Source organism: Seriola dumerili, unplaced genomic scaffold, assembly GCF_002260705.1.
Source record: "Seriola dumerili isolate Sdu_G_001 unplaced genomic scaffold, Sdu_1.0 BDQW01002262.1, whole genome shotgun sequence".
Lineage (NCBI taxonomy): Eukaryota > Metazoa > Chordata > Actinopteri > Carangiformes > Carangidae > Seriola > Seriola dumerili.
In genome coordinates, this window is record NW_019176517.1 from 62,812 (window position 1) to 75,659 (window position 12,848).

At 40.0% G+C, this 12,848-nt stretch overlaps 1 protein-coding gene across 3 annotated transcripts in view; it reads right to left on the bottom strand.

Moving 5' to 3' along the window:
- Positions 1-4,408: 4,408 nt before the first annotated feature.
- ipo4 (importin 4) overlaps positions 4,409-12,848 on the bottom strand; it is a 34,747-nt gene continuing 26,307 nt past the window's right edge. The window contains exons 25-30 of one of the 3 annotated variants that reach the window (XM_022769140.1): positions 9,858-9,983; positions 8,875-9,101; positions 8,633-8,765; positions 6,738-6,842; positions 5,492-5,561; positions 4,411-5,281 (exon numbers count right to left, since the gene is read on the bottom strand). In XM_022769140.1, the coding sequence (XP_022624861.1) occupies positions 5,151-5,281; positions 5,492-5,561; positions 6,738-6,842; positions 8,633-8,765; positions 8,875-9,101; positions 9,858-9,983 (792 nt within the window). In that variant the 3' untranslated portion in view covers positions 4,411-5,150. Of the gene's footprint in view, positions 5,282-5,491; positions 5,562-6,737; positions 6,843-8,632; positions 8,766-8,874; positions 9,102-9,857; positions 9,984-12,848 lie in introns of all 3 variants that reach the window. The other 2 variants (XM_022769139.1, XM_022769141.1) reach the window with 2 other exon arrangements.

Below are 12,848 nucleotides of genomic sequence, written 5' to 3' on the forward strand. Positions count from 1 at the left end.
CTCTGAGAGGGCAAACAAACATCTGGTCCAGAAATGACGCAATGGGGGAAGCACAAGACGGGAAGGTGACAGGCTGCCACTTTTATACAAAGCTGGACCAATTATTGGCTACCAGCTGGCATCAATTAAGAGCAGCTCCCACTATGCTGCTACACTGCAAAAATTGCAAGTGAACATTTTTGGCGGCCCTCCAAAACCACCGCTTCACAAGAGCATGAAAAGAGCGCGAATTCACAGTGTATGTAACTTAGTTAGCTGCGACCATGTAATTACATGTAACGTTAACGTTAGTTACACCTTACTAGCCAGATTTCAGCCTCCACAGGGCAACAACTGCGACTGGCTGACTAACCGACTAACCAACTGACACAGAAAGCTAAGGTTATAGCCTTGTGCAGAGCGTTTAATTTAAAGTTTGAGTGTTAGCTTACCTGGGATAGGTGCGTTCACAGCTCCGTGTGATGGCAGCAGAGTGGCAGACTGAGCCGTAGTCAGCGGCAACGCCCCTTCACGTCAAGCTGTCCAATTAAAGAACTGAAACAAACTCCACTGCTCAGTGAGTGGACGAGGAATGAGCTCATCTAGTTTGAGATTCAAACACAGCCGTTTATTTTGCGGGAATGTAAAAGCCCCAGAATCGCAAGCCACGCATAAGGAGATATGGTCAGGCTCATGCTCTCATTTAGAGTTATTTCCAATTTTTTTTTTTCAATCTTTATTGAAACAAAGTATACAAATTCACTGTGAAAGTGCAGACATTGGCACATAACAGTAGAACGCAGATAGAGTGAGTAGAGTGAGTGTTAATTAAGTCACATCAGGATAGTCTCTGAACATAAAACTGACAAAAAAATTTAATTCTAACACTGCTATGATGTAATTTTAACTATATTGCAATGTTTTTTGTATTACAATTTGTAAATTCTCCCAAAAAATATGATTTTTTTTTTTTTTTTACATATTCTTACTGTCAAATTAACAGTTGTATTTGGTTTGGGGTTTTACAACATATTAATGTAAATTTTAACACTGCTATGATGTAATTTTAACTCTATTGTAATGTTTTTTGTATTACAGTTTAGCAGTGTTAAAACTACAGTAATTTGTAAATTCTCCAAAAAAATATGATTTTTTAAACATATTCTTACTGTCAAATTAACAGTTGTATTTGGTTTGGGGTTTTTCAACATATTAATGTAAATTTTAACACTGCTATGATGTAATTTTAACTCTATTGTAATGTTTTTTGTATTACAGTTTAGCAGTGTTAAAACTACAGTAATTTGTAAATTCTCCAAAAAAATATGATTTTTTAAACATATTCTTACTGTCAAATTAACAGTTGTATTTGGTTTGGGGTTTTTCAACATATTAATGTAAATTACACATGGCTTCATTGTTTTTGTATTTAGTTTTTTTATGTCACGATTTTACAGTGATTCACTGTTAATTCCACGGACATTTTTTACAGAGTAGATCGGCTTTTCTCTGTTGCCAAGTAACGCAGCGTTGCCAAACACTTAATTTCCGCACTGATCGGGTTGTTTCAGTTGGAGTTGTTATTGCATCCTTCACAAACGCCACAACGATCATTGTCCCTTCGTAATTGAGTCGTATCTTCTAAGTAAATCAGCATCGCGTAAGGTTTCCAAAACACTGCGATGTGGAATGACAGCGGCCCTTTTACGATTCTTTGTGATTTGGTCTTAGTGAGTTAGGAGTCCTCTCGACTACTTCTAACTTCTCCCAGACTTTGGAGCTACTTTTAGCGTCAAGTGGCTTTGTGAATAGCTCTTAGTACAAAAACAAACAATAGGACTTCTAAAGTTAGGACCGACACGCCCATTATTTGTAGGAGTTTCTCCTAAATCGGCAAGTTAGGAGCTACTTTTAGCTTTAAGATGCTTTGTGAATATGGGCCCAGATAATCAGCCTCTTGACCTTATCAAACCTTTACACCACCCCCCTTCACCATGCTGTTATCTGTGTGGATTTGTTGTGGCTGCACAGGGAATGTGACATGGTGAGTCCAGTGTTAGTTCAGTGGGAAACACAAATGATACACAGCATGGTCCTACATGTGTCCCATGTTTGTGTAAGTTACAGCAAAAGCCCATTATTCATAAGCTGAAAATGTGGTGCTATACTGTGAGAAGCTCATATCAACTTCCTGTCACCTACACTGTCAGAGGAATTAGAGAGAGAGGGAACAGGAAAACAATGCTGAGCTGAGGTGTAGATATGGTAGAGTGATCATCTTAGTCATAAATCTGTTGTCCACACTGAACCTGAAATGACCTCTTGACAGTTTGTGTTATGCAACCAAATTTATGTACTTAAAATATAACATCATATATATAATCCGTTCTAAGTCATAGATCAGTTAGGTTTCAAATTGTTTAAACAGACCAGAAGTACTTTATATCTCATATTACCTCAGTTTACAGAAGAAACACACTCAACTAAACTCTGACTTCACTGTGGCCTGGTCACACTGATAATCTACACAAACACCTCATTGCTCCTCACTGTAATAACACCACCATATGTCCATCATCCTCCTGACAGTCTAATAAACCTAACATCTGAGTGACACATAACACACATTCACACGACTGCTTATAACAGCCAGGAGGGTGGAGCATAAGTCTGTATGTATTAGAGACATGCACTCACACTTTTCGGAGGCTATTATCATTGGAAGAGACAGCTTTGAATCATTAGCACCGAGGAGGAGAGCAGACCAGCCACTATCTCCGACAACTCTCAACAAAGAACACCTAGAGAGAAAAGGTGCAGAAACCGAGTCACAGAGACAAGGAAAAGATCATACAAGCACTGAGAGAGAGTTACATCACATACTTTTGAGATAACTTATCAGAAAGTCAAGCTGGCAGCAGATGAGACAAAAAGCTCGTTGGAGGAGGGAGAGGCACATCTGGAACATGCCACCAGAGGATTTGACGGCCCAGCAGGCAGGGAGTCCCCCGGGCCACATAGCAAGAAAGTGTGTGTTGAACTGGAGTGTGAGATCCCCATGTCAGTGACACTGCCCATCCAGGTACAGCCTGACCTCACACACCAACCCTTCCCCTTCCTGGACACAACACTGGCTGACCTGGGTATACAAGAGTGAGTGTGCTCTCAGTGTGGTGAGTCTTAAAAAGCTGTTTCAGATAGATTTATTAACAAGTCTGTGTGCTCATGTGTCAGGTCTGAGGTGAAGGAGAGGGTGGTGTGGGTTGACACCAAAAAGACGCAGGTGAAGAATAAAGCAGGGAAGCTGAAGGAGAAAGAGATCACTATCCTGGAGGTACGGCTTTGGATGACAGGAAACAAACTTTTGAATCTATTTTCAGTTTCTACAAAAGAATGAGGCTGTAAAGTAAAAGACATTAACACATTTGATTTCTCTTTATAGGTACGAGTGAAAGCCCAGAAGCCTGGAGATAAAAAGCTCCAAGAGGTCCTGTACAGCACTGAGGCCCACACTGACCGCTCCTTCTGTCGCACTGGAATGAATATCCTTCCATGGAAACAGAGATGCACAGGTCTGGAAGTAGTTTAAATAAATTCATATAAAAAATCTTGCATTGTTTTACAATATGTTATGCTTTAAATGCTACTTTGTTGCTGTTACTCCTAGTTACAAGGATCTCTTGATTCAGATTCTTATTTTCATGATTTTCATGATGTGCATCAGGGTTAGCTCACGGTTCATATTAACATATAATAAAGGAAAGGTTTTTGCACAACCATATCCCAAAAGTCAGCCAGCCCTGCTGCACTCAACAGCAACCTCTCAGAAACTGAACTGTCAGACTGATGTGGATCATAATGGTGTGCTACAGACTTAGGAACTGAAACATAAACATTACATTAGTGTCCAAAGAAAACCTTGGACCTAAACAGTTGCACAAGTCGCAAGTCAAGTCAACCAGATCTGGACAAGACAAGACAAATCTGGTTTACTTGCCCCAGTATTAGCCATTTACTCACATTTGTTTGCCAGAGATTTTGCCTGATCAAAATCTATAGAAACAGATAGTAAACAGATAGAAGGCAGACTGCATCTTTTCAGTGTTTGTTTCCACATTCATAGGGTAGCCTCCATAGCTGCTACAAGTGTGTGGTATTTGTCCATCTCATCTGGAGCACATACAGATAAACATACATTAAAAAGACCTCTCTGTGTCTGTGTCAGGGGAGAAAGCATTGACACCAGTGCAGATGACGATGGCTTTGGAAATGGAAAAAAAGCAGCCTGACTTTACTGAGGCCCAGGGACAACAGGACGTCTGAGGAGCAACAAAAAGTCCCCATCATCTAAACAGAGTGCATTTTTTATGTGAATCAAAGCTACCCATTTGGTTACTCTTTAAAAAGAGGTTAACAAAATAGCTCAACTAGTCCATGGCGGAGCAAAGTTTTTAACTCGTTTTGAGAAGGGCAAGTTTTCGTTTATTTAGAGGCTTCAAGGTGTCATCAGTTTGTTTCCATGTCAAGGCAAGATTAAATAGCTTAACATAAACTGCATGGTGTAATTTGTGTTGTAGGGTACCACTGAATAGAATTATAGTACAAACAAAAAACAAAAAAAAAAAAACTTATTACAGAGCTGTACTAAGAACACAACTGCAGAACTTAGTATACAGCTGTAGTGTTGGCCCATTACAGAAATCCCTTCAGGCAAATGAATAAGTAAAAGAGAGGCAGAACAAGTATAGAATGCATAGGGCTCCCAAGTTTAAAGTCCACTGACTTACAGTGGGAGATGGGGATGAAATATTACATTTATCAGGAAATCAAATTAATTGCCTCACACTCAGATAGCAAAACCAGGGGGCAGAGGCAACCCTTAGAAATTTACAGGAATTACAGGAAAATGATGTAGAACAGTAAAAATATAGGATGGTTAACTGGAGCTTTAACAATAATAAAACTTCAAAACGGCAAGCACATAAGCAAATAAATTAATAGTTAATACTCAGAAGCAGAACTGCTGAATGTAATAATAACTATAGTAGATAGTTGAAGTGCTATTTTCAGATAATTTAGGGATCCATTACCAACAACAGTCCCATTTTTCACCTACAGTATAAAAATTGTTTTGCCTAGCTTTCACTTAAGAGTTGAAGGATGTGTGTGGGCTATGAGGCAGAGATGGCCGCACTGAGTTTGTCCTGCTGCTCTCCAGAAAGTGACATTACAGCTGACTGGAAGTCTGCAGAGTGGTGTTGGAAAAATTCTTTCATCATCATGGCCACAGTTTTCTGGGTTTCTGCGGAGGAGAAACAGATTAAGAGTTAGGGATGACAGAAAAACACCTTAAGACAGAGTACTGAAATGGACCAACACCGATTAGAAAAATGCAGAGGCTGGATGTTCAGTGAGGGGGAACATAAATCTAAATGAAGGGAAAAGGCTGTACTGTACACTAAATAGTGCTGCCTCTTTCCAAAGACATGTTGATTTTAGTAATGACATTCACCTTTATCAACATTCTCATTGCCCAGGACATGACTGGAAGCAGTAATTATGGGCTTCATTAGCTTCAAAACCTGAAAAAGGAAAAAAAATATGTTTAGTGTAAGTCCATTAATTAAATGCACACATCACACAATGTCTGGAGTTTAACACTGTTATCCATGCAAGTGATGTTTTTTTCTGAATCAAATGTATGCATCCTCTATCCATGTCTAAATTGCTGAGTTTGACTAAAGCTGGGCTCCAACTACAGGAGTTTTAAAATCCTAACAAATTTTGATATTGGGTTGTATTATGCACATTAGGAGAAACCTCCGATTCTTTTCTCTCTACTTGCAAACACACTACAAGATGGTTGGGGAGACTCAAGGGCTAAAACGTTTACCATTGCTTGGCAACACTGTCAGCTGCACAGGGACTAATGTGGGCTATTGCGAAAGTTCTTAACTCCTAAATATCAAACATGTTTGATATAACCAGGGCAGCCCAATGAGTCTGTGAGCAGTCCAGATGGTTTGAGAATGGATGTGCAAACCCCTCACATTACCAGATAATCTGGGCCGAATATCAGTACCGTCCAAGGTCCCAGACCAGATTTCTACACCAATTGTTGGGAGGGTGAATCTGGGAATATATGTCCAAAAACTCCTGTAGTCAAAGACCCGCTTCACTGTTTAAGATACTATGATCAAGAGAGTTAAAATACTGTGTGCATAATGTGGCAGATTGCAGGAATATACAGAATAAAATATAAAATTTATTAATAATTGACAGGACTGGCCTGATAGTTGTTCATAAAAAACCATGTGTGGGGATCATTTCAAACAACAGTACATCCAGTCTAGCAACAATATTGTAAAATTTTTCTGCTTGTGTTTCTCAAGTGGACATTTGTGCTGAATTCTTTCAAGGCATTACTGAGATATCTCGTTCACAAGGCCAAAACTGTGTTTTATGAGGTCACACGCTCTTGACTTTTGACCCCCAGTTCATTCTTGGATCCTAGCTAATGTTTGTGCCAGATTTGACAAAGTTCCATCAAGGCATTACTGAGATATCTTGTCCACAAGAATGGGACAGACGTACGAACGGACAACCCGAAAACAAGACTGGCTGTCATTGGCACAAACGCATAAAAATGTTTCCAGACCACATACATAGAGTTTTTCAAAATATTACTTTTTATGTCTAGCTTCCCAACAGAAACAGAATCTCATCACATATTCTCTCTACACAAGGAAAGTTGATACCAAGGCAGGACTGTGTGTGTAGAGCATGGCCAGGCAGCTGAACACCGTCTTATTCTCCTCCAAGTCCTCTTTAAGGGGAAGATGAGCCACCAGAGCAGGGACAACCTGTCACAGAGCACAGCATGTGAACTGACTGAACAACAACATGCACAGAATTCTGTTGTTAGCTGAGTTTCTGGGGGAATTTTCTACTTGTCAAAATGTGTTGATAGCACCAAAGATTAGTTGTGTGAATAAAAACATCTTGACAGAAAGTGTAAACTGCAATATACAGTGTATCCCCGAAGTGCTCAGACCTGTTCAAATTTTGCACATTTTATGTTGCAGCATTATGTTAAAATAAGTATTTTTTAAAAATTCCCCTCATCCATCTACACTCTATACCCCATAATGACATAGTGAAAACAGAATTTTAGGAATTTGGTGGAAATTAATAAATAGGAAAAACTGAAATATCACATTGACAAAAGTATTCAGACACCTTGCTGTGGCACTTGAAATTCAGCTCAGGTGCCTCCCATTTTGTAGATCAACTTTCAAAATAATCGTTACATGGAGGAAGAAGTTTGGAACAACCAGGACTCTATCAACAGCTGGCTGCCTGGACAAACTGTAATCTGCAAAACTGCCTGCAATCAGGGAGAAGGGCCTTGGTAAGAGAGGTGACCAAGAACCTGATGGTCACTCTGGCTGAGTCCCAGAGATCTTGTGTGGAGATGGGAGAAATTTCCAGAACGAAGGTGGAGAAACAACTCAAAGATGTTCACGAGAAATGGGAGGCACCTGAGCTAACTTTCAAGTGTCTGAATGCTTAAGTTAATGTGATATTTCAATTTTTATTAGGGTTCTAACCCCTATTATTTTTTCTCAGGTTTATTAGTGTTCTAACCCCCCATTTGTCCAATCATCATAAAACTTGGTGGATATCTTCAGGTTGTTATGGCGAGTAGGTCTGCGGAAGCATTAAGTAGCTGAAATTTGGCTGCTTCTCTTAGGGGAGTGCAAAACTGTTAGAACCCCAAATTGCCATGAGCTGGGATTAGCAACACACAAAACTTAAATAACTGGAAATGATGTGCGCTACTGGCCCAAGAAGTATGAACACAATCCGCCACATGGTGGTGCTGTAATCAAGGCTCAAAAAAGTCATTTTCAAAAGGCCACACCCCTCACACCATTTGTCTGATTGACTTGAAATTTGACACACATGTCCAGCTCAATGTGCTCTACAAAAAAGCCAATTAAAATCTAAAAGTCCAACAGGATAATTTTTTTTGCTAATATGCATAATTTGAAAAACAGTAAGATGAATAGAACTTTATGAATTGTAAGATTAGAAACACCAAATTTGGTACACCGCCTTGGGAAATGAATATACATTTTTCATATAAATGAGCAAGATGGGCAGAAAACATGGCCACCATCAACAAATATATCTTCACAAAAGGCGGGGCTTAGCCAATATTGGTCATAACTCATTAACCATTTGTCCAATCATCATAAAACTTAGTAGATACCTCTGCGGCGTGATGTGGAACAGGCCTACCAAAACATTTTGAGCCTGGGGGGTGCCATAAACATGAAAAATGTGTACCTCAAAACCTGGTGGACAGAATTTCACCAAATTTGGTCCACATGTCAAGTATTCATCAAAATCTCAATTGTGTTAGTGTTAATGCTTCACCAAGATGTGATCCCATTCAGCCATATGGTGGCGCTATAATTATGTGTCAATTAACACAAAACAATTCTGTTTTCACCTTGTCATTATGGGATAGAGTTTAGATTGATGAGGGAAAAAAATGGTCCATTTAGAATTTAGCATAATGCTGCAACATAACAAAACGTGAAAAAAAAAATCGAAGGGATCTGAACACTTTCTGAGTGCACTGTACCTGCTCCAGAGGGACAGCATCCACGTTACTCATGATCATCCTGCAAAGGGCAGCACAGAGGTTGTCAACTACTCTAGGGTCTGACTCTTTGGCCAGCAGGTTGGAAAACACAGACAGCATCATGGGATAGTCTCTGGAACAAACTTTTGTAAGGAACGCTTTTATGTGAATATTTTTTCAAATTATGCATGAATACACAGCACTTACTTAAGATAAGAAAGACACACTGGTAAGAAGGATACGATGCAACGATGGGTCCAGCTGCCTGGGCCAAACATCCTAGTCCAAACACGCTATTGTTGCGTACCTCAGGATCACCGTCTTTCACTCCAGCCACCAGCACAGGAAGCAAACGATTGGATAGTCGGCCTGCCACTCCTCTGCCCCCAGATACACTCACAAGGGCCTGCAGGATTTCTCCAATAATACCCATAGAGAAGGAGCGCTCTGCCACTGTACAAGAGGACTTCTTTTAAGTGGAAACAGAGGACAAACGTGAGCCTGACACTGAGCGAAACAGGATACACCAAAGGCATTATTTCAGAAAACCTTCCTGGCTGTAGCCAAAAATTGCGTAAATTAGAATAAACTTGTTTATATGAAGCACCTCATGGATATAGAAATTAAGTAACTTTTTTGTCACTCCAGCCATCCACTTTTTTGGAAAAGAAGACACTGAGAACTATGATCAGTTGGTTGCCTCCTGTCTTCAAGATGTGTTTCTGTTAAGGCAATCAAACTTTCAAGCAACCAAATGCCATTTTTTGTATTTAGCCAATCATGAAGTCAGAGCTCAGTCTCTTGAAAATAAGCACATAGTTGCAAAGACTTTGTGACCAGTCAGCAGCTGTACTGTCAAGAGTTACATTACACCCTGGATACACTGCAACCTGCATTGCGTGTGTGTGATGGCTACCTTGCTGGACTGCCTTGCGTTTGCCCACACGATCAGTGTGTGTGCTGCAGCTTTGCTACAGCTAGCTGTATCTTTCTACATTGTGTTTGCTTTGCATAATAGCCATCAATAATCAAATGATTCATTTCCTGTCATTATAAGCTAACCTCATTTACCCTCATTTAGACACACACACACACACACACACACACACACACACACACACACACACACACACACACAGAAAGAGAGCGTCACTGGCACAGAGGCATAAAACGTGTTGGATTAAATAGGCTAAACTCCTGTTCTTGTCAGTGCATCCAGACTCACAGCTTTGCTCATGATGAGAGGCAGCAGGTCGTTGAGGAAAGGGGCGAAGTTGTCTGCAGGGACAGAAGAAGCCAACAGGGGGATTCCCTCCCCAGCAAACTCCTGGAGCATGGCATCATACTCCGCCTGAAACAGACAACAAGACAACAGTAAGCACTCTGAGTTATTGGACAAGGATGTAGGCACCGAACTGCACACACCAAGCACCTCATTAGGAACATCATATTAATGCTGATTATGGCCTCCCTTTGCTCTCAAACAGCCTAAATTCTTCATGGCATGGTGTTCACAATATGTTAGAAACCTTCCTTTCCACTGGTCCACATTGACATGACGCATCACAAAATTTCTGCAAAATTGTCACGTGCATTTTCATGCTATGAATCTCCCATTCTACCACATCCCAAAGGTTGTTGGATTCAGACCTGGTGACTGGAGAGGTCAGTGAATTACACTGAACTCATTCACGTCATTTACATGCACAAAATATTCCAGTTTTTGCCCTTATGCCAAAAGAAAATATTCCTACAAACATGTTCACATGGCTAATGAAAATAAATATTCCACGAATATTCCCGTTTACATGCAGCCATGCATACTCTGATTAACTAAGGTTAACATTGAGATATTTGTTCATATTTAAAAACCTACTGATATCCAAGACTTTCAAAAATGTTTAAAAAGAGGTACATTTGGCCTTCCATTCAGAAATGTGGACTATTCTTTTGAAAATGCTGTACTATAGCCTGTAAATAAAGATGGACGTAGCCTGTAACATCATGAATAGGTTTCTGAGGAGAGTAGGGCTGCTGCGATAAGTCGCCATAATCGACGATGTCGACTATGAAAACGCATCGACGTCAATATTTCATGTTGACGAATCGTTTACCACAAATTGATTTATTTGTGAACGCCAGTCAATATTAACCGCCATATATTTATTTTCTAAATCACTATAGTTGCAGTGCTTCTTTGCCCTCTGCCCTGCTCTCCAGGAGAGGCGGAGCTGCAGGTACACAGCGCACGCACACATACAGACACGGCACAAACAGCATGGCAGAGTCTCTGCCAGCCACAGAACCAGGTGAAGTAAAGATAACTGAAGACCGGAGTTGACGACAACTATCACTGAACTTTACATCACTGTAAGTGCAATAAAAAATAAAAGGCCAATAAGAACATTGCACTGGTTAAGCCAATAGCTAACTGTTAGGAAAGGCTACAATGAAAGCTGTCTGTATGCAAGTCTAACTGATTATCTTAGTTTAACACAAATCTTAAAACATGGCAGACTGTTGTAAATTGAGCAACTGGCTGAGACAAACCAGCCAAATGCATTCAAACCCTGCTCTGAATTTATTATTTAAAAAAAAGAACCACTAATAGTCTGAGCTGGATCAATAAGTGTATGGATAAGATAAATCAGCTGGTTAATGTCTGACTTTGGGAAGATTAGCACATCATAGTTCAAATCTCTTCACTATAAGTCTTGTTTAACCAATGTTATTTTGTGATTATTATTTTTTATGGCGCACAGTGAAATCAATCACAAACATGTGAAGGATTAGTTCATGTGTAAATGCTGTCTGTTCATTAGTAGAACTTTTTAATATCTATTGTCCCTTTAGCTGATACATACTTTAATAAAGTCATGAAGCCGTCCGCTGCTGCCTGAGAATTTACACTGAATAAGAGTTTGAGAAAATGTGTAACCCAGAATCTGGGCTTATTGATCATGCCAGAGTGTCATTTAAATTTTCTGGAGGAAAAATAATCATTCAGATTAATTGACAAAATTTGTTAAAATAGTCAAAAGATTCATTGTTACAAATATAGTCGTTAGTGGCAGACCGAGAGGAGAGGTGTAGAATCCCAGAGCGAGCTGCCCACTGTCACCCTCTTGGCAGCACCCGATTCCACCTAACTCCCGGCTAACCCAAAAATGGGCAAAGAGGTGGAGTGTGTGTGAAACCAAGACTTCTATGCATGCCAGTTTGTGGCAAGCACACGCTAACCCACCTGTCCCTCAAAGCAGCCACACCTTTAATTATGCATAAATAAAATTTGAACAGGTGAGTTATATAAAAATTCACCCAGCAAAGGGGAAAATTAGCTATGAGACCAAAACATTTTTTCGTAGCATGTTGTAAACATATGTCTTCTGTAAATATTTTATAATATTTTATAAAGGATTTACTCACTTTGAGTCCAGCTCAAGCAGCCATTCAATGAACCTTGTCACCTATGTGTTGGCTTAAATTTTTAGCCCCGGGGATGATGCTTGATCTCTACCCCAGCCTTGCAAACTATTGTCTAGTTGGTTTGTGTACAACGTACAGAGCTGACCATAAACAGGCAAGAGGCTGCGTGTTGCAAACTGCTGTAAAGACCCCCAAGTGCTTCATGCACTTTTCACATGTCCAAAGAATGCTCCTAAAACCCAAACAATATTGGCATATCCCTCGTCTTAATCAGAAAATGCAATATTCAGAAAAGGGCCAAATTTGGGATATCCAAATGGAATATGATGTTCACATGGCCTGTAACAAATTCAGAATATTGTCATATTCAAATGACACATGATGTGCTGGCAACAAGTGGCAGCAAGTTTGCATAGCTCGTAGTTTTTTTGCAATATATTTGTATATTTTTTGTTGATTTTTAAAATTTTTTTATTCTACGTCGTTTCGTCTGACGATGGAGAAAATAATGTACACGAAGGAAGTATTCCTGGCTTTGTACCAGATGGAGTTAAACATCCCATACCAGCTGAGTGGAAGAAGCCGCACCGTGGATGCAGAAACGGGGCTATGCTAAAGGCTAGGAGATGGAGATATACTGTAAGCCTTTTCTACCATTGAAATGTCAACTCCCTGGCTAACAAGTGTGATGAACTGGAGGCACTTGTGAAGAGCCATTGAGCATATGGCGCATGTAGTCTCATGTGTTTCACAGGGACCTGGTTAAACGACAACAACACTCCTGACCGTT